Source organism: Cyprinus carpio, chromosome A22 (genome assembly GCF_018340385.1).
Source record: "Cyprinus carpio isolate SPL01 chromosome A22, ASM1834038v1, whole genome shotgun sequence".
Taxonomy (NCBI): Eukaryota; Metazoa; Chordata; class Actinopteri; order Cypriniformes; family Cyprinidae; genus Cyprinus; species Cyprinus carpio.
In genome coordinates, this window is record NC_056593.1 from 15,486,619 (window position 1) to 15,510,582 (window position 23,964).

A 23,964-nucleotide genomic window follows, 5' to 3' on the forward strand; every position below is an offset into this window, starting at 1 on the left:
AATGATGTAATTATTTGTGTTTTGTCACTACATTTAATGAATATTCAATTTGAATGTTGAAATTGCAAGATTGATAACTTGTTTTTACAGAAAATTCAAAATTGAAAAACTGATATATATATACACACATTAAAAAAGGAGTTTTAAGAATATAATTTCATTTTATTTCTAAAATTTTAATTAATTTACATGTTGTTTATGGCCTTGATTTGATGTCAGAATTTGAATTTTAAGTCCATTCTCAATAGATTTTTTCAATAGTGCACAGCCCTGGTTGTTGTTTGAAAGCACTCTATGAAGATACTCCATGCGATATTCCAAGAATTAATGAATAATAAAACAGAATGAATTAATCTGAAAGTAAGACCAGTGAAACTTGAAACTCGCAGGTTCAGTTATGTTGACCTCAAACAGATGCGGACACCAAACCCTAAAGCCGAGCTGCATTTAGAGTCTATATCTTCAGAGAGTATACCAGAGCTGAAATCTGTCCAAACTCAGCCCTCAAACATAAGAGACATGCTTTCAGTTACAGAGTCTGATAGACCATCTTATACTTACAGAATAATTACATAATCTCCCTATCTATACGGTCTTATGTCAAAAGCACAAAAAAAACAAACGTGTGTTCTCTAACAGTAGTTTTGTATGTTCGTTTCACACACCTAATCAAAAACATGTATTCAAAATTCTATCTATGATATATTTGTATCTTACATTTGCAATTATTTTTTTATACATTGTTTATGTTTAAAAGTTTGCAGATAATTACAAACACAAATACATTAGCATATAATACATTTCAAATGTTTTATTTCTTTACTTGCGACATCATGCTCTAAACAGAAGTGTTCTTCTCAAATGAAGGCCAGTAGACAGCGGGTTTGCATTTTCACAACCCTATAGAGAACACATTACATTAAGTCAGGCGAGACTTTATAATACTCACTATTTTTTTAAATACTTTTTTTTTTATAACATTATGACTTAATGCTTAATATGTTTTTATTTCATTTACATACAGTATCAAGTAAAATACAAAAAATGTTATGAAACCATAAATTATATTACCGTTTTCATATAGACCTATTTATATTTGAATGCACACAACCACTGATCTGTTAGCAATTCCTTAGTCCAAGTTTGTTACTGACTGTTTGTTAATGAATAGATAAAACATAAAAAATGACAACTAAAACACTTTCTTAAATAAAATCACAAGTTTGTCACCTTGTTTAATTTTATTTATTGTTTTATATAATCCAGCAACCATTTATTTCTTATTCCTATTAGTTAACATTAGTCTGTAATTTTGTAATGCTCTTCACAGCCTGCCATAAACAGGCCTTTGTACACAAACGGCACACCATCCAATTCCCAGCAAGGTGCCAATGTTGACAGACCGGACGACACAAGCCAGCCATCCCTTTTTTTGGCGTTCTCAAACCTTTCTTACGGATATAAACACGACCGTAATCACTAAAACAAAAGGTACACCTGTACAACCAGCATTTCAGATTCTTTCCCTTTTTTTAGTCACAGGGCTCAAACCTTTTTTACGGATATAACACGACTACTGTAATACTAAAACAAAAGGTAAGGAGGAAAACCTGTAGAGGTCTAAGTTAATCCCTGACAAATCCCTGACTGATTTCATTCATTTCATTTGCCATAAGCAGAAAAGAGAGCAAATCCACTAGATGGTGCTGACAGATTTCTGACTGTCACCAAAGCATCCCAAACATTAATTGTGTCTTATGATCCACATATGGCCTAATGAGGGCAGTGTGCACTGGAAGATACATCTGCTGGTTCAGAAATTCTCATGGTCCACACAGAGTTAACAGAGAAATCTCACACCTCAACTGACTCTTAGCTTCTTCCTTAAAATGTAAGTGTATGGGGTTTTCATCGTTAAATTCACGAATCTGTTTGTAACAGCAAAGTAACAGCACATCTCTGCTCACTTTGAGGTGTCATTTTTGAGGCGTCTGTAGCACTAGCGGTGTGGTGTTACCTTAAAAAAAAATACCTAAAGAAAAACATACAACTTTCATTGTCTGTTCTATTTTAAAGGTTGACTGAACTATCAAAACAGAAAAAGTTGACATTGCATGCTATTTTAGTATTATTTATAAAGTATTGGGGTTTTATTAATATTTTGAATGAGTTTTTTGTTTTATGTTCATTTTAATTTTGATTTAAGTTTTTGTTATTTTTTGTAATAAACCTACATATATTGGTTTAATTTATTTGTTTTGTTTTAGATTTTATTTCCATTTTCCAGTTTAGTTTCATTTTCTTTTTTTGTGCTTCACACTAAACTTGTCTTATTTTCATTCACTTTTTTCATCTAATATTCATTGTTTAGCTTAGTTAACAAAAATGGTTTTAATAGTTTACATTAATGTTAATAACCTTGATGTAGCATGATTATATCTTGTTGTAAAAGTTGTGCTGTTTAAAGTCACCACTTGGGTGATTAGTGTTCTCTTTGTGATGTGCCTGCCATTTAAATAAAATATTTACAAAACAAAATACATTATTTTTAACTTAACTTATATTATGTTTTATTAAACCACAGACCAACTGTTGATATTTAGCATTTTTTTCCATAAGTTGAGTACAATAAGAGAGAAAAAAGAAAAAGAACAGTGTAGCATTTAAACTATTTGTACTCCACAATTGAACGGCAAGGAAAGGGCAAGTAACATTAAATTAAATGTGAAATTTTGAAGTCGCAAGACTGAAACAGAAGCACCATAAAACTATGAATACTCAAATGATCTAAGTCTACTAAAATTCACTTGATGTACGACTCAATCAGTCAGATTTTAGGGTCACAACTGTCAGTTTCATAAACACATATAGACGCATATACAACTATTGTATAAAATCAAATTTAGAAAGCAGAAATGTGAAGCACGCATATAATTTCAAACCAGCTTTCAATAAATCACCCCGACATTAACAACCTTTCAGCAAATGCAGCCTATGCCACTTGGCCAAGTCATTAGAGTTGGTCTGGATTGGCCAGTTGGGGTTGTGGGGAGTGTCTGAGCCAAACGCTGTTGAGGAGAGAGAGTGATTTACAATGTTCTGGTGTCACCTAAACCACAGTCTAGTCAAAGAGGCAATAGCGTAGCATCGTAGGCTTTTGGAATGTGATTCATGTGCTATACTGTAGTAACGTCACAACCATCACATCAGTTTCCCCCTAGAGGTTTTTAAAAGGTCCACATTTAGTCATACCATATGGTGACTTTTACAAGCACTTCTAAAGGAAGAAAACATGCGTGAACAAAAAGGGCATTGTGTCACACATTGTGTTACCTAATTCTCACATATGAATCCCGATTCTGTATAATAAAACCAAGCTATAAATATAAATTACAAATGTAGCTGTGATATAATTGTGCATTAAAGGTGATGACTGGTGTTAAAGTGTTCGCACAAAGCAAGCAGCCTAAAATTGTCATGACCTCAGCATAGAAATAAAACTTTAAGACTGGTTTAGTGCCTACTACATACTCAGAGTTACATGTTTTAAACCTTCAAACACACAACTGTGGTTGTGATCGAAAACCAGCCTGATCTCATGAGAAAATATGTATTTTTTACGAGGTAGTGATTTCCTATGAATTTGTTCGATGTGATCTGTATGGAAACTGAATGAAAAAGAGGACGCATGAAGCTCCACCTGTAAACATTGTGCAAATTCATTAAAATTAGCCAACATATGACAAAATGTAAAATAGCTACGAATTGCCAGGAGAGAAGCATTTTAAAGCGTCACTCAACTGACACAAAGACATATTCACAGAGAAAACAATCCCAGAATGCACTGTGAAAAGCTCAGAGAAAAATAAATCCAAGATGGTGAATGAGTTGAGGGAAAAGTTAATAAAAAGTGATGATAAATAATTGGTCAGACATAAATATTGAGTAAAATGTTTTTTTTTTTTTTTTTTTTTTATTCCATTTGAATTTTTGCCATATTTTGTTTTTTTTGTTTTTTTGTTTTTCTTATGTGTTTTTTTTTTTTAGTTTTTTTGTGAAACACACTAAACAGGGTTGCCAGGTCTGTAAAACAAAACCAGCCCAACTGTTATTCAGAAATAGCCCCAATTAACCCAGTCACGTTTTCCCCTCCGTTGAAGGTCTCCTCTGTTAAGGCATTCTGGGGGATCCTTCTCCAGTGAAATCGTGGGGGGTGGGGTGCAAGACTACCCCAATTCCACAGGAAAACAGCAGACTTGGCAACATTGCACATTCCACCTGAGTTGACGTCTTTTGCCACTGTCGCTTTATCAGTGATGTACGACTCATTGACAGGGCAATATCCCATCTGTCCTCTTACATGGCAGACGCAAATGCACATATCTGATTTATTTCCACATATGAGTGAGGCCTGAAACCGATCTGAGAATACTGGAATCCACATGCTTTTTTCCTGCTTACACATTTGTGAGTCATATCCGATCTGTGCCACATGGGAGGAAAAAAAATTTTTAAATCTGAATTGGGTCACTTGAACCATGTAATGTAAATGTGGCATAAGTGTACAGCCATGTACTTTTGATTTATTCATCCAAATTTTGCCGTGATATTCCACATTATACAGTCAAATCTATGACTGGATTTTGTGATTCCTTCCACGTTTGTCATGTCATATGGCTGTAATTAGATTATTATGTTGTTTAGCTTGTCAACATGCTAACATCCACTGAAATCAGTTGCAAGAATGCAATTTGTGAGGCGTGCAGATATAGAGCGTTCCAAATCTGTCACTCGCAAGGTTCCATTTCAGGATGCTGCCTATATAGGTGGCGGCGCTAAACTAGGTTTTGGAACAGAGTTCCTAACAGCAGGTCCAATGTTCCTTCTGTCTGAGTGTTCTTGGACACACTGCATCAGTATGATTGGTCGGTTTGGGCAGTGCAGATCTGGCTCCATCCCCTGTGCTGACAGCCACAGGAAAAATACGCCCACCTACCTGCAGGTTGCTGACAGTACATGTCACAGCACGTGTTGAGGGCAGAGGCCAGATGATTGCAGAGCATTTGGCTCTGGGACCACCAGCCTATGAATATTCTAAGTCCAGCCAGCTCAGCACATCATAATGTGGACTACATTCAACATTCACACACTCAGGCCAACACAGACGGCCTTCAATCTGTTCAACGCTGGCTCAAGTCCAGAATGCACAGATATAAAAAAAAACTTCAAACAGTGGAAGGATGTACTTCCTTGGTGTGCACTTCCACCACCTCCTAAAAATATTTAAAAGAATAAAAGCGACATTATGACCACATCTGGAACAGACTTCTAAAGCTTCTAAATAATCAAAACTTTGTTGAAAAACCTGTTGTACACAATCTACATGCTTTCTGTTGTCTGATTGATAGTTTATACTTTTTTTAGCAAGTGACAGGCCTTTTAGTGTAATTATAAAAATGTCCACCTTCAGCTTGTGGTTCACAAGTCTTTTTGCGATGAAACCTTTACTGACTTTTATAAAGTAAACGTAAGAATAACTTTTATATCTTGTGGTTTTTTTGTGTTTTTGCGTTTAATGATTTTTTTAATTTTATAGTGTGAATGTATGAATAACTTTTAAGGATCCCATCTTTAGCCATCATGTATTGCACTGCATAATGTTTTGAAATATCTAGAGAGCTTTGATCATTAAATACATTACTAAGAAATATTATTGGGAGATAAAAAGTAAACTGATATTTATATGCATATTAGATATTTACATTACAAGTTATCAGAATTTCATATTAGAAATATCAGCAACTGCATTAAATGTCACATTTTTGCTCGGATTTAACCTCTGAATAAAAAATAAAATGTAGGTGTTTTTCTTCTCTGAGTTTGAGCTCCATATTCTCTTATATCAAATATATGAGCCATAAAAGCCTGAAGTATCAAATATAAAACTCTAAGCGCTTTTATTTCATGTTATGCTTTACAGAGTTGCATTATTATTTGTTGTGGCGTAAAAATTAAATGAATGATGAAATAATGTAATCATTTCCTACACACTTAGGAATACACATCGTAATCATTATTCAAAAAGTTAAAAAAATATATATTTATAAAAATAAAAAAAGTCACATGACATGAAATTTTACAACCTGGCCCAGCTTTGACTTGTCATAAAAAGGTCAAACTATCTAATATTTTAAGAGATTTACTCATGAGGGTCGCAGGCTCTATTAATCTTGGTTGCACCACATGACTTTCAAAAAATTTATAAAAAATCTCAATTGTTGGTTGAAATATTCCTTTAAAGGAGGTCCCTGGGGCAGGGTGTAAATGTTTGTGTCGACTAGGCATAACCAAAATAGATTAATTAGCCGATTTGCAGGCTAACCAGTTTTAAAATGCAGCTCATTGCTATGTCACAGTGAATCAAGTAGACACAAGAGAACATTTTCATCTCTGTAAATATATATATATATACATATATATATACATATATATATATATATATATATATATATATATATATATATATATATATATATATATATATATATATATATATATATATATATATATACATATATATATATATATATATACATATATATACATATAATATATACATATACATATATACATACATAATATATATTATATATATATAGGATATATATATAATATACACATATACATATATACATATATATATATACACACACACATATATTCATAAAGGGTGATGTTTCCAAACATAAGCAAGCATTATCAAACATTATCCAAGTTCACGGCAACATTCTCAAGGCATCTATTCCAGCATTCTTTGTCCCACCACCCCACCCTACACCCCTGACCGCCCCAACTACCACCACCCCGTGAGTGAGATCTGTCCAGAGCTTACGTAGCATTTTACCATCTGTCAGCACCATCAGCCTGTGGATGCCAATCACGCCCTGTCACTCCCCAGCGATACTACCTTCCTCAGCCAATCACGGCAAAGAACTGCCTAGAAACATGTCCTCCCCTACCAATCAGGATCCAGTGCCTCATCCACCTGTCTCTGTCCTCACATGGAAATCTATGCCTGCCTAAACAGACTTACACATACACATGCACACTCGCCCTCAGAAAGATATCCGAAGTTCCTCTTCGCATGTCTTTTGAGCTTTAACGTATGTAACAGTTTAATTCCTCAGAATCAGTTGTGGTTCCAACAAAGTGTTTGCCGAGCAACACACAAATGTAAACAAAGGTGTATGTTTGTAGTGTCATTTACAACAACTTTGAACGCGGCTCAACCAATCAGAATCAAGGACCGGAACTCTCCGTTTTATAAGATGTATCCTATAATATCTCTCAGCAAGATGCATTATGAAAAAGGCAAATGGCCACATGTGTACTTCACAGAACGGAAACATACTTTATCTAATGGCCATTACTGTAAATACAGAGCATTAAAGAAAACCTGTGAACAGCTGCCACATACTCAAGGAAGCTGGAGGACCGGTGTGAAAATCACTAGTAAAAAGGGGCCGCATTGCTGTCATATCCCTACTGGATTTAATAAAGACACGCAGACTGTCAGAAAAGACAAATGAGGAAGTGGAGGATGAAACTTTTCTGCCATTGTAGTGCTGGCAAAAAGACAGACGCCACAGCTGTAAGCAGCTGAAGGGAGTTTGTGCCAGTGTAGAAAGACTTCATATTATCAAGGATATACTTTAAGAGATCATTTCTTCCACATAACATATAAGAAGATATTTTGGAAAATGTCACAGTGTCTTTTTGTCCATACAGTGTGGGTTTGGAGCCACTGGCTTTCATTATAGGGACAGAATGGATAGAGGACTCGTATTTTACCCGGAAGTGACAGTTTAAAGTTAAAATGCCTTAATGATAGATGTTTCTTACAAACACGCAGCTTTTAACTTCACAAGACATTAACTGATGGACTGGAGTGCTGTGGATTATTGTGATGTTTTTATCAGTTGTTTGGACTCTCATTCTGACGGCACCCATTCACTGCAAAGCATCCATTGGTGAGACAGTGACGTACTGTAATGCTACATTTCTCCAAATCTGGTGAGGAAACAAACTCATCTATGTTTTGAATGGCCTGAGGTTGCACATGCAACCTTTATTGTTTTAAAGCATATTGCGGATGAAGTTCACACATACACACACAAGGAGCTTGCACTTTGCACTTCTTTAAATAAACCCTATTAAAATAAAGTTAGCACTGCAGTAAAGCCTTAAAGTATCACTGTTTGGCAGGCTGCCTGCTTCATATCTCATCCCACAGTCACACACATGAACAGAAATACTTGCTTAGTTATCTAAAGAGAAAATAATTAAAACAAATATAAATAGAATACATATACACATACTAACTTTGCATCTGGGGCGCAATTGCAGCCATTACTACCGGCCATTACAAGAGGCCCCAACATCACTTCCTCCCCACTGGGCCCATTGATTAGGCAAGATCATCTGATGAGAGGTTATAGCTGATGACAGCTGTGCACTTTCCAGACCTCACTGCACTATGGCCACCTGGGGTTATGAGATGATATTAATACGCTTTTGAAGATCACACACGCACATTCTGACTCATTCACACACATCATTCCCATCATCCACAAAACTGAGAAGATAGTGATTCTTCCAACACAGGCCAGCTACACAAGTCTAATGAAACTGGACACCCTCTCTTAGACACACATCCTCCATTAGACTGTCTGTCCCTGTCTCTGTCAAAGCTCTTATGAGATAACCATGAGCTGCACTGATAGCAGCAGCTGAGAATAGAGCAGTGATGGCCTGTTTGTTTCCATAGACCACACTGGGACAGTGCTTTGAGAAGCAAATGAGTGCACAAGTTTTAAATCAACAATGTCAGGTTAGCTGCATTTCTAATAAAATTCTAGCTTTGTTAAGTTGGCTAAATTGTGTACAACTGTTCCTAAGGCCGTGTGTCCATCAAAACATTTTCCTAGAGGCTAGTATATTTTTCCAGTTGTTTTCAATGGGAGTGCCACATTTTTTTTTTTTTTTTTAAATAGCCTCGTTCTCATGTTGATGAATATGGATGATTGTAAACAAATGAGGCAGCACATGTTTGTAATTACTAATTAGCATAAAACACAACAAAACATCTCCATAAAGACAATTACCGGCACAGCCATTCATCGCTTACCAAATGTATCTTTGCGTGTTTTACAGACTTGCACTGCATGCACAGCAAGAACCTCGAGAAATGTGAAGCACGCTGTTATCAATATCAGTAAAAACACATTATTTTAAAAAAGTACAAAAACTTTCACACTCATGTTTTACACGCTGAGTATGCATGTACATAAACCCCCAAAAACAATTAAAAATGGCAAAAACAGCAAAATTACTAACACTTTAACTAAAATAAAAAAAAAACAGAAAATTGTACAAGAAAATAAAAAAATACAAAAATAAATAAAAATACTATCTCATTGATTCTAAAATGATGTTGTGAATATGACTTCAATATTGCTTAAGAAAATTTTTATTATTAATAGACTAAAATATTTCTGAAAACTTTTTAGAATTATCATAGTATTTTATAGTTATAAATGTCAAAATGTTTTATACAATCTTTTGTTAAAATAAGAGTTTAAAATGTACTAAAGCAATTTTTATATCATAGTATTTTATAGTATATATATATATATATATATATTTTTTTTTTTTTAAATGTTTTTGAAATTAATAAGGAACATTACTTTTTGTCTGATGGTTAGACTGCTTGACTACTCATTCATTGAAAACTTTTGTAAAAAACAAAAACCGGATTAAAAGTTGAAATACATTCCAGTCACTTGTTTGTTGCATTATCATTGTGGTGTTTGAAAGAAACAGCAGGTCCACCTGAGTTCTTGTTCATGTGTGATGTTTTGGGTGTTATGTAAGATTGACTGTGGGTGGACATGAGTCACCTCGACCCTTAAAATGTCTACATGACTCACTCTTCATACATCTGCCTGATATTTACATTGTGAATGAACACGAATAGCCCGTACCTTCACACATCCCACCCCACAGACAATCAACGCCAACCTGCAGCTGTGTCATCCTCTCAGACTGCCTCCAGAGGGAAGTTTTAGCTTTTTTTGTCATCTTATCAAGTTCAGCTAATGACACCAGAAGCACAGGGTTGGCTTCCCCACCGTGCTAAATGAAACAAACAATGTTTGGCAGGTGCCCACTGAGTTTGAGTCAGAAGAGACGTGGCGTAGAAAAAAGCTGTTGGGAAACACTGGTAGAACCCTGTAGGAAACAGTTTCAGAATGTAAATCTGGGCTTTCAATGTTCAAACATGAAAGATGTCAATTTGGAAAGCTTATGGAAACCAATTCTCCATGTGTTCCATAAATAATTTTCAGAATAGCTGCTAAAAAGCTTTTATATAAAGACTACAACAGTTTTCTGATTAATCAAGCATATAAAGTCGTGTCCTTGTGGTATTTGTAGTACTTATCTAAAACCGTGTTAGCTTGCACAGTTGACCAAAACACATAAATTGCTACTATGTTGCTACTATGCTAATATTAGGCCTACATTTCAAGCACATAAACTTAAGTTCTTATGGTATTTGTAGTCCTCACACAGAATTGTTAACTTTTACAGTGAGCTAAAACAATAAACACTAATGCTACTATGCTAATGCTACTTTGTGAAGCACATCAACTTGCATCCTTCTGGTATTAATAGTCCTCACGTAGAACCTTGTTAACAACTTGTATAGTGGTCTAAAACAGGAACACTAAAGCTATATTCTAACGCGTCAAACACAACCCTCACGTAGAGCCTTGTTAACTTACACAGTTGACTAAAACATGAACACTAAAGCTATATGCTAATGCGTCAAACACAACCCTCACATAGAGCCTTGTTAACTTACACATTTGACTAAAACACGAACACTAAAACTATATGCTAATGCGTCAAACACAACCCTCACATAGAGCCTTGTTAACTTACACATTTGACTAAAACATGAACACTAAAGCTATATGCTAACGCTTCAAACACAACCCTCACATAGAGCCTTGTTAACTTACACAGTTGACTAAAACACTAACACTTAAGCTATATGCTAACGCGTCAAACACAACCCTCACATAGAGCCTTGTTAACTTACACAGTTGACTAAAACACGAACACTAAAGCTATATGCTAACGCGTCAAACACAACCCTCACATAGAGCCTTGTTAACTTACACAGTTGACTAAAACACGAACACTACTATATGCTAACGCTTACACCCTCACGTAGAGCCTTGTTAACTTACACAGTTGACTAAAACACGAACACTAAAGCTATATGCTAACGCTTCAAACACAACCCTCACGTAGAGCCTTGTTAACTTACACAGTTGACTAAAACATGAACACTAAAGCTATATGCTAATGCGTCAAACACAACCCTCACATAGAGCCTTGTTAACTTACACAGTTGACTAAAACACGAACACTAAAGCTATATGCTAACGCTTCAAACACAACCCTCACATAGAGCCTTGTTAACTTACCACAGTTGACTAAAACACTAACACTTAAGCTATATGCTAACGCGTCAAACACAACCCTCACGTAGAGCCTTGTTAACTTACACAGTTGATTAAAAACACGAACACTAAAGCTATATGCTAATGCGTCAAACACAACCCTCACGTAGAGCCTTGTTAACTTACACAGTTGATTAAAACAAAAAACACTAAAACACGAACACTCAAACACAACGCTATAGAGCCTTGCTAACAGTTGCTTCAAACACAACCCTCAAACACAACTCATATATGCTAACGCTTCAAACACAACCCTCAAAAACAGGAACACTAAAACTATATGCTAATGTGTCAAACACAACCCCTTACACAGTTGACTAAAACACGAACACTAAAACTATATGCTAACGCGTCAAACACAACCCTCACGTAGAGCCTTGTTAACTTACACAGTTGATTAAAACACGAACACTAAAACTATATGCTAACGCGTCAAACACAACCCTCACGTAGAGCCTTGTTAACTTACTCAATTGACTAAAACACGAAAACTAAAGCTATATGCTAATGCGTCAAACACAACCCTCACGTAGAGCCTTGTTAACTTACACAGTTGACTAAAACTCGAACACTTAAGCTATATGCTAATGCGTCAAACACAACCCTCACGTAGAGCCTTGTTAACTTACACAGTTGATTAAAACACAAACACTTAAGCTATATGCTAACGCTTCAAACACAACCCTCACGTAGAGCCTTGTTAACTTACACAGTTGACTAAAACTCGAACACTTAAGCTATATGCTAATGCGTCAAACACAACCCTCACAGTAGAGCCTTGTTAACTTAAACAGTTGACTAAACACACGAACACTAAAGCTACTTGTTGCTAAACGCTAAGCTACAAACACAACCCTCACACGTAGAGCCTTGTTAACTTACACAGTTGACTAAAACAGGAACACACTAAAGCTATATGCTAACGCTTCAAACACAACCCTCACATAGAGCCTTGTTAACTTACACAGTTGACTAAAACAGGAACACTAAAGCTATATGCTAACGCGTCAAACACAACCCTCACGTAGAGCACAGTTAACTTACACAGTTGACTAAAACCAGCACTAAAGCTATATGCTAACGCTTCAAACACAACCCTCACGTAGAGCCTTGTTAACTTACACAGTTGACTAAAACTCGAACACTAAAGCTACTATGCTAACGCTTCAAACACAACCCTCACGTAGAGCCTTGTTAACTTACACAGTTGACTAAAACACGAAAACTAAAGCTATATGCTAATGCGTCAAACACAACCCTCACGTAGAGCCTTGTTAACTTACACAGTTGACTAAAACACGAACAAAACTATAAGCTACCCCTTACAATATGCTAATGCGTCAAACACAACCCTCACGTAGAGCCTTGTTAACTTACACAGTTGACTAAAACACGAACACTTAAGCTATATGCTAATGCGTCAAACACAACCCCTCACAGTTGTAAAGAGCACTTGTTAACTTACCCACAGTTGACTAAAAAACATGAACACTAAAAAACTATATGCTAACGCTTCAAACACAACCCTCACGTAGAGCCTTGTTAACTTACACAGTTGACTAAAACACGAACACATAAAGCTATATGCTAACGCTTCAAACACAACCCTCACGTAGAGCCTTGTTAACTTACACAGTTGACTAAAACAGGAACACTAAAGCTACTGATAACGCTAACAACCCCTTACACAGTTTCGAACACAGCTATATGCTAATGCGTCAAACACAACCCTCACATAGAGCCTTGTTAACTTACACTGTTGACTAAAACACGAAAACTAAAGCTATATGCTAATGCGTCAAACACAAACCCTACACAGTTGACTAAAACACGAACACTAAAAGCTATATGCTAATGCGTCAAACACAACCCCTCACGTAGAGCCTTGTTAACTTACACATTTGACTAAAACTCGAACACTAAAACTATATGCTAATGCGTCAAACAAACCCTCACGCTAGAGCCTTGTTAACTTACACAGTTGACTATGCTACTATGCTAACGCTTCAAACACAACCCTCACGTAGAGCCTTGTTAACTTACACAGTTGACTAAAACATGAACACTAAAGCTATATGCTAACGCTTCAAACACAACCCTCACGTAGAGCCTTGTTAACTTACACAGTTGATTAAAACACAAACACTTAAGCTATATGCTAATGCGTCAAACACAACCCTCACGTAGAGCCTTGTTAACTTACACAGTTGACTAAAACTCGAACACTTAAGCTATATGCTAATGCGTCAAACACAACCCTCACGTAGAGCCTTGTTAACTTACACAGTTGACTAAAACATGAACACTAAAGCTACTATGCTAACGCTTCAAACACAACCCTCACGTAGACGCCTATATGCTTGTAACTTACACAGTTGACTAAAACAGGAACACTAAAGCTATATGCTAACGCGTCAAACACAACCCTCACGTAGAGCCTTGTTAACTTACACAGTTGACTAAAACACGAACACTAAAGCTATATGCTAACGCTTCAAACACAACCCTCACGTAGAGCCTTGTTAACTTACACAGTTGACTAAAACACGAACACTAAAACTATATGCTAACGCGTCAAACACAACCCTCACGTAGAGCCTTGTTAACTTACACAGTTGACTAAAACACGAACACTTAAGCTATATGTTAATGCGTCAAACACAACCCCCACGTAGAGCCCTGTTAACTTACACAGTTGACTAAAACACGAACACTAAAGCTACTATGCTAATGATAATTAATGATATTATTCTAATGTATATTTTATTGGTTTTTTTAGTTTACATGTTGGTGGTTTTTGTGTTGTCCCTGTTGTATTACACAGTGGACCATGTGCAGTGGACTTAACAGACACCTAAACATTAATGCTACTATGGCTAGTGCCTATTTAGCAATGAGTTAGCATAACTTGTTGGTCAATATGTAAAACAAGAAATAATTATAACTGACTAACAAACTAGTATTTAATACTCATGGGTAAAAATGTCAGGTTTTATGCTGTGCCCACTACTTTTAAGTTCATCCCTACACCCCTTCATCTATTAATTTTGTTGCTAATATGGTGAGGAGTTTTCCTGGCATGGCAAGGTTGGGGTTGTGTTACGAGGAAGATCATATGGAGTCTCAGAGAAAGACAAGCTGTCACAGGGTCTGTAAAGCCGCTGTAAAACATGCCCTCTAAATTAATCTTGAAGCCCTCAGGGGCTGCAACTATGTGTGGTCTGTTCTATGGTTGTGTGTTTGAATTAGCTTTTAATTTGAAGAAATGATGTACACAAAATCCTATTCCACCAGATATTTTGCTAAAAAAAAAAAATGTTTGGTCTTTTCTTTTTGGAATGCTTTTAAGGTTTGTAAGCTATTAAGGTTTCTGACACTTAAGCTGCACCTATAAAGCATATTTTTGGAAAGCTATTCTGTAAACCTTTCCCATCTACTAAATTAATCTTTTACCTATGTGTGTCTGTTCTGTGTGTGTTTTGTGTGTTTTATTTGAAGAAATGATGTACACAAAATATATATATATATTTATGGAAAGCTATAGGGTTTGTGACATAAGCTGCATATAAAAAACATATATAATCCATATAAACTACATAATTAAAATTATAATAATGAGATTTTGACTGGAAAATGTGCTTAATTGTCATATTTAAAAAAAAAAGGTCACAAAGCAAAAGATCTTAAAATCCTTAATCAAATTTTCATGTATTTGTCTGATTTTCTTTCCCTTTAGGATAAAAAAATAAATGGCCTAGAGATTTTGCGATCTCAACTCGTGAATGTAAAGGACAGATGATATATTTAAGATAATAACTTCCATTAAAAATCATAAAAACTGTCCAACAGTGACCGTCGATGAGAAAAAAGCTTCTAGGTGCTGACACCAGTGGATTATGGGGCAATTATTCCACGAATTTCGATCCTCCTCATTTATCCAGCTTGCTGAACAATAGCTACCGGCTACCGCGGTCTTGGCAGCGATCGAAAGGTAACCTATTTTCAACTGTCAGCAAGTCAACAAAATGTCGGTCACACAGTACACGCTATAGACAGGGGTCATGTGATCAGAGACGAACACCGCAGTTAGTCAATGAGGAATATCAGACATTGCTTTCCATTACCGTAGGCAGCAGTTAGCATCTAAAATTACATATGGCTAGTAGTAAAATATATCTACCTCTGCTGTTTTCTTCTATTAGTGCACCTGCTGGCAAATGTGGGCATTGCATTCGTCGCTGCCCTGCCTGGTAATTTATACACCGAGCACCTGGCCAGACCATGAGACCTCAGTGCAACCTGCTAGCAGGACCGTCTCTGTTTCAGATGTGGATGAACCTTACACTGGCTTAGTATGGAAAAAGAAGATTACTCATCCAATATTGTATGTTGATCTGTATCTGAATACACCACAAATCACCCATGACTTGTCAAGGTTTGAAGGAAAGATAATTAATAAAGCGACAATTTAGGGCCTTATACAACATCTTAGCTTTCTTTAGAAGTGTCAAGGTGCAAATATATAACTGATGAAGAGAAACATAGACGTGGGTCTCTTCTGAATGTACCATTTAGTGATAAACAAACAAACAAACAAAAATCACCATAAAAAAATACAGTGACGTTGTTTTAGGTATTATGGAACGCCATATTGGTGCCTGTATATTTTTACAACTTATTACGAAATATTAAGTGATATAATTATAATATGCCAATTATAATGCAAGAAGAATCTGTGAATCGGAATTCATCGTAAGTAGCCTGTCCATATAACATGGCCAATAATAACATGGTAATTCATAGCCACTGTTCTCTCTCACCATGTCAGAGCTGCATCTCGAAGAAATCTTAGTTTTATTTGCACTGTATGTTAATCATGTGCTTTGGTTCTGAGGGCCAAGAAGGCCCCGTCTGCTGACAGGAGACAGTGTTCCCAACATAGGGCTCTTTGGTTTCACTAGATTTTAAAGGCCGTCCAGAGGAATGCCCAGCACACTTCAGACAGTCAGTCAGTTACTCCCAGCATGTTTCTCTACTGATGCTCAACACAGCTTAAATTGATGTATTACCTGAAAACTTAACAGAATTCTCTTGGGTCGTTTGCTGATAAAAGCACATTTGTGACCCCTGAACTTTCTTTGGTCAGGCCACATCTGTTTTAGCTGGACCTAAAGTACCATTTGATGACATACTGAAGACCTGATAAGAGAGAATGTGTAAAAAAACCATAAAGCGGAAAGCCACAAAAGGAATATTTAGCACAGTACTTAACACTTACAAGCCTATACTAAACCCTGTAAAGATTTTATAGAGCACACGAGGTGTTAGAAATTCAATCAACCTCGAGCTGAAACACTTATTATTTGATGGAAATTGCTTACAGTTATTCTCGACGTGTGACGGTGTCAAGTATGAAAGAATGATAATAGGTTATTTACCAGAGAACGTATTAATAAGTGTAATTATAATAATTGTCACATTTAGCCGAGATGAGTCACAAAATCATAAATCTGAATCTCAGACAAGCTTGAGGATTGTGCTTTAATATTATTCAATTCAACTGTTTCATTATAAAACACAATTTAATATGTAATATGTGGTTAAAATGTATAATATTACCTAAAATAAATATGTAATATGGTGAAGTGTATAATCCGTGCCTCTAAAATGGAACTGATTTAATTGTTTTCAAACAGGTTTTTTCCCCCCAAAACTCATAGCTCCGCCCCAAGCTCATGCCATTGGCCGCGTCAGTGTTGCTATGCTGAGCTGGTTGGTTTTTAAAACCCCTCAGAGACACTGCGTTTACAGTTTTCAGGGGAATAAACTTATAAATGGTTTGCTTACAGTTGTCTCTGTATATTAAACTGGGATATTTGAAAGTATTTTAACGTGGAAATATTATATATTTGAAATAGTTCTGTTTCTCATTGCAGTATTCGTCTCATTATGACTTTATTACACAGGAACTCATATAAGACATTACAGCTGTGCCTTGGTGCTATACTATATCTGGAACCATTGTATTATGACAAAAATAACTAAAGACATCATAAAGGATGGCACAATGGGACAAAATGAGCTACAGGTTGTAAAACAAACACGCTGGATGGTTAAACATGAATTCCTGAACTGCGATGCCTTGTAGATGAAAGCAAAATGCCTTTATGGTGAGCACACATGCTACAAACTCCTCAAAGTTCACAGAGCAATCACATCTGTGCAACTCTGAGCTTCAGACAAGAGATTTCAAAGTCTTTGGAGCGAAACCGTACACATTCCTGGCATTAAAGCATGACGGGGCTCTTGTCAGGTTCTGTGACATGTTAGTTACATGAAAAGAGAGGGGGACGTCACATAGGACACCATCAACATCAAATCTAAACCCTTTTATTTTCTTTTTGTGCATGATTCATTAATAAGCTGAAATTATAACTGTCTTTGTAATCATTCATAACAATGTTTGACCTGAGTTCCTCTCTGATAAATGTAACTGCATCAGCTATATATATATATATAAATTAACTAATCATGATTAATAATTGAGTATAAGTATAATGTGTATAAAAAAAAGATAATAAAAAAAACTATTAAATTAGCATTATTTTTGTTTAAAAGTGGCTTAAATATAATTAATCATTATTTCATCCAATATAATATTTGTGCTTTAGTATAATATTTTTGTTGCAGAAATTATTGGCAGGGAAAAAAAAAAAAGTATAATATTTTTGTTGCAGAAATTATTGGCAGGGAGATAAATGTAAATAATGTCAGAATCCCCGCCTTTTTTTCTTTTTTAAAAAGAACCGTATAAGTGTCATTAATTAAATGGGATGTGGTGGACAAAATAGGATCCAATATAATATTTGTGCTTTAGTATAATATTTTTGTTGCAGAAATTTTTGGTTTGATGTGATATGATACCAGGAGTTATCAGACAGACACACAAAGTCAAAAGGAATTTGACATTGAACACTGAATGTACCTACAGCGGCATGACAACGATTTTTAATTCTGCCCCTGGAGGACCTTGTATTTTAACAATCAAATAAAGGCTAAATCTAGTTTATAAGCAGATCTGCCTCATGCCTCGATTCTGCTCAGGGACAGACGTCCAATTAAACCCGGATAAACACCTCCTTTAATTTTAGACAACGTTTACCCAGGGACCTTTGCACTTGGCTGACGTGTTCTCAGCATATGCTCGGCACACAGCAGGACGACCACCACAGCAGAGCTCATTACATATAATTCAATCAAACACACATAGAGCTGTCAGTGACGTCACATCGAGCACTTTCTGAAAAAAGAAACAGCATCAGGATCAGTGTGAAGCAGTAATCAGCGCTGACTTCCCATTTCTAATGACATCAGATATAAACTCGTGCAGTTTTACCAATTGGGGGTTGATGAGTTGGCACAATTTATTTGATTAAGCTATAAATGAATATATAAAGCAGAGAAAAAAAATTGCTCTGACGCACTTTGAAGTCATCAGAACTCAAGTACAAGTATTTGGCTTATTCAAAACATAGGTTTATTTTTATATATATGATTAAGATATTTGTGCTTCCCATTATGCAATTTGGTAAAAAGTTAAAAATATGAATTAGGTTTTTGGTTTTTAGATATATAAGGTTAAAAGTTTGAAATATGGTTTAGGATTTGAATTGTTATTTAGATTTTTAGAAATAGATAAATTAGATATATAAATAGAAGGAACGAACAATCAAATAAATCTATGTACAGATAGAACGAACGAACGATAGATTTTTTAAGCAAGTTATTTCATACAGTTATATCCCCAATGTAAATTTGTGATTTACTTTCTAATCCGGATTTTCTGGAGTGCCTTTTGCTTCCAAAACAGTTCCAAGTTCATAGATGTCCTTTCAGTGAAACAGCAGAAGTTGCTAGCGCCATAAAACTGTCACACGTTTAATTTATAGATTAGCCCAGTTGTTTCTACGTGTCAAAAAAGCAATGAACACATGCCCCGAAGCCTGAACCTCAACAACAGGAAACCCGCAATTCTGCAAAGATGGAAACAAATAAGTGTCACCACAAATAGGCTGATAGCGGTTGACACCCGCTGAGGGCCAAGCCTAACACTTTTTCACCAAGCTAAAGTGGCACCTAGTCGACAAATCTTTTCACACTGTATTTGTTGCATTTGTCTGTGGACGTGAAGGAAACCGCACTTGTGTCGATGTCATTCCAAACACTGACACTTCCCAATTTGTTTAACCAAACTGGTTTTGATAATTAATTGCTGTTAGTTTTTACCGGCGTCCATCGATCAAAGCAGCTGACAGCACCCATCTTACAGTTGCTGAAAGGGCGAGTGCTGATATTTGAGAGATCACATCTTCCTGAATAAACTCTCCAAGCCACAGCAGAAAACAAGGCACATTCAGACGTACTGTCTGAGCCTCAGGATTTAGCCAAATGGTGTCAGAAGTGAAAGTGAAGATCACGGAGATATCAGAGGGCGACGCAGTCAATGGAAGCATGAAGATGTTTCGCCAGTTTTCAAGTTTGCCGATGTCACACAAACATGGCATGTAGATGTTACTTAAAACTACTAAAACCAAGTCAAAGATCCTAAATTAAATCAGTTTCCGAAATGTTTTTGAAGTGAAGTAAACTTCAACGGATTTTTTCCTGCTCATGGAGTAGGAAGCAATGAACACTATGTAGGGATCATTTCAATCAGAACAGTTTATGCACGAAGCTCACTTCTAACAAGCTGATGATTTGATTCAGGTGTGTTAAATAAGAGAGACGTGCAAAATATGCAGAGCGGGGGGGTCGCCAGGACTGGAATTGAGAACCACTGTTCTAGACAATGCAAAACATGTTGTGGACATTGGGAATGAATTTATGATTGGAAGCCATTCCCAGCATCCATAAAGTGTTGCCCAATATCTACAAGATATCTATTGCTGTATAAAGAAATAAAACAGCAATGCTACAGTTAGCTTAGCAAGTTTTTGATTAGATAGGCCAGTTGGAGATCTTATAAGCCCATTTGAACTCAATACAGACCTGTATTCAATAGTTACCTCCTAACTTTAAGACTTTGACATAAATGTTGTTCCAGAAGCAACAAAGGGAGTCATAAGCCCCTTTCACACTGAGATTCTGGAAAACACACGGGTAATGTGTCCCCGCAATTTTTCCCGGATCGTTAGATTTTGGTTCATTCACACCGCCAGTGATTTCCCGGAATATGTGCGTGCGTTCACACACAACCCATAAAGGTCCCATAATGACACGTGACATCAGGGTGTGACGTGTAATGTACGAGTCGAAAACACTAAGCACGTTAACTTTCACTTAAGCTAGCGAATGATCTCAGCTTCAGCGCGGATAGTGAGGAGGTAACTGATCTCTGCTTCATTACAGCTTGCACATATTTTTTAGTCGTGAACGTTGATCTGCCTTCAAAACACCCGGTAAAAGAGTTGCACGATAACGTGCGCCATCACTACGACACACCCTTTACGGCATTAGTTCTAGCTTTTGTCCACACAGCGCTCATTACGGGACTGAACCCGGCAATGTTACTAGGTCCCCAACCCGGGATCGATCCCAGAATCGGGACGTGTATGCATTCACACAGAAGGCGACCCGGCAATTTTCCGGGACCAACGTGCAGTGTGAAAGGGGCTATAGTGACTCGAGTTCAGCTCTTTCCTGTCGTTTTAGAATTGTATATAGGCCTCTCCTGTCGCATCTACACATCAAACAGCTCAAAACACAAGTGTTTCCATGCAGCATTGTGTTACCATATGCCTTCATATGAAGCTAATGACAAAAGGCAACCGAATAGCCGGTAGTCTTAAGAGCTGAAGGGACAAAGGCATTCACAACATATTTCCCAGCTGTGATTTAAGCATCCCTGGTAATACCAGCAAACACGCATGCTATGAAGAGCCAAGGTCAACACAGCGCTTGGACCAGTGCTAAGAAATGGTATATACCACTCTTTACGACGTTTGAAACTTCTAGATCCAACTGTTCAAAGGTCAAACAACACCAACAACCATCACTGCAGTTAGAAAAAAGTGAAACACTAAAACAAAACAAACAAAAAAAACACACAAATGTACCTTTCCAGGGGCATATTCACACGGCAGTTTACAGCAGTATCCGGAAAACTCAGAAGTGCTATAAACCAGAATGGCGTCTGGGACTCCCATCAGCCTTCACGTTCCCGGGGGTACGAGGCAACTTCCCCCTTTGGGTCGGGCTGGCAGAGTGATATAGAGAGAGCAGCTGAGGAGGGATATATGGGAAAAGAGAGGGAGCGATACTGTGCGGCGGACGAGAGGAAAAAGTCCAGCACAACAGTCCTGATACATCCTGACAATACCAGCTCTAATGCTGCGGCCCACTGCGCTATTAAAAAACAATCCGTCAAAAATACCCCATCTTTCAGCGCACTGTCAGAGCCCACGACGGCAGCTGAGGGTTTAATGCAGGAGCCAACCTGGAAGGGACTGTTAAACAATTAACCTTAGTATGACAGAGATTTCTCAAAATTATAATAGTCACATTTAAAATCACACTGACAACTGGATTATTTTTGATTGTGTTCGAAGTGTTTCTAAACACAAATATTTCCTTTTCACACAACAATGCAAAAGTTTACTTTAAAAATCTTTTACAACTTATACTTGATATTTCAGTTGTTGCTTAAATATATAAATGTTTCAACAATTTTCCTTAAAATCAACAGGATAGGTTAGGTTGCATTTTACGATTTTAGCATTTAAGAATGATTTTGTGACACCGAAGACTGGAATAATGATGCTGAATGAGGCATCACAGGAATAAATCACATTTTTAAAAGTATTTTCAGATATAAAAAGTTACTTTAAATTGTAATAATATTTTACAATGTTATTTATTTGTTTACTTATTATTTTAAATAACTGCTGCCTTGTTGAGCCTAAGAGACATTTAAAATCATAATTATTCCAAACTTTTGTCCAGTTGGTTTCAGCAGGTTTTATGAAGGTATATTTAAGACCTTTTTAAGACTACGTACAGAAAATTGAAGACACGCAATGTGTTGTATAAGCAAAACTTCAAGGTTTGAAAATGAAACTTCCATTAATTCTCCATTGCTTTTTAATTCATTGTTAAAAAAAAAAAAATGCTTAAGATTTGAATAGTTTTATTTCCAATCACTAGAATATGGAAATAACTTTTACTGTGCTTTCTGATCTCACTGCAAAAGTGATGTTCTTCATCTTTATTTTTGTCTTGTTTTCCAGTGCATACGTCTAAAGATTCTTCAATCAAGAAGCAAAATTACATAAGAAGTCTTGTTTTCTGTGAAACCGATCAAAATGAAATTAGATTATGATTACAAAAGAACAAATATCTGAAATCAAAAAATAATTTAGATTACATCTAGCAGACACTTTTATCTGAAGTGACTTACAGAAGAGGAACATCTTAATTCAAAGGGAAAACAAGTTTTCATACCCCATTGACACATTTGTTGTTATGTTTGGTCCATTTTGATCAATTTCTCAGAAAACAAGACTTCATATCTTCATTTTGCATCTCAAGTAAACATATCTTGATTAAAGGATATGTGTATTGGAAAACAAGACAGAAATACCGAGGTAGATATTCTTTATTTTTTTTTTTTTTTTTTTTTTTTGCAATGCATGCAACATTAAATGCTGTGACTGAATTTCTGCTCTGATTTAAGACCTTTTTAAGGCCTTCATTTGTGGAAGGGTGAATTAAGACTTAAGACCTGCAGAAACCCTGTTTATATATTTTTAATATTTATTTTCATATATATATAATATCTATATACATATATATATATATATATATATATACACACACACACACACACTAAAAATCAACAGTGAAGTAAGACACCTTTCACTTGCTCGCAGGAAGAGTTGTGCAAAAACAGAAAATGTTGATGGGTTAAAATAGAATCAGTGGACGGCACAACCATAAACGGACACTTTTTTTTTTAGGGCTGCAACAATATTAGCGTCCACATTTCTGTCAGTAACACACACGGAAGAGTCGCGTGACTCTATACATCAGCCGCTGGTGACCCTGCAGGGACTGCATATTACTGCCATGTTTGTCCGGTACACAGGGCTAATTTTGTTTGCCTGTACTAGAGCTCACGTAATTAGAAGTTACGTAGTACTCCTCAAATGACGTACCCTAGTGAATGTGCAGGATATTTACAAAGTAAATTGTTCTTTGGACAACTTGCCTATGCAACCATCTAAACGACTGCTTATAATACAAAATATGTATTATTTGCTGAAAAACAGTGTTTAATGAAAGTGAGTTTTTTGTGTATGATTTATTTTATTTTTGG

General features: G+C 36.2%; 1 protein-coding gene across 2 annotated transcripts in view; it reads right to left on the reverse strand.

Annotated features, from left to right (window-relative positions):
* The window catches only part of LOC109101670 (RNA-binding protein 20-like), a 57,672-nt gene that overhangs the window by 31,053 nt on the left and 2,655 nt on the right, over positions 1–23,964 (reverse strand). The window contains exon 1 of one of the 2 annotated variants that reach the window (XM_042712034.1): positions 21,707–22,497. The exons of the other annotated variant lie outside the window; for it this stretch is intronic. Coding sequence (XP_042567968.1) covers positions 21,707–21,720 — 14 coding nt within the window. The 5' untranslated portion in view covers positions 21,721–22,497. Of the gene's footprint in view, positions 1–21,706; positions 22,498–23,964 lie in introns of those variants that run through there. 2 annotated transcript variants of the gene reach the window in all.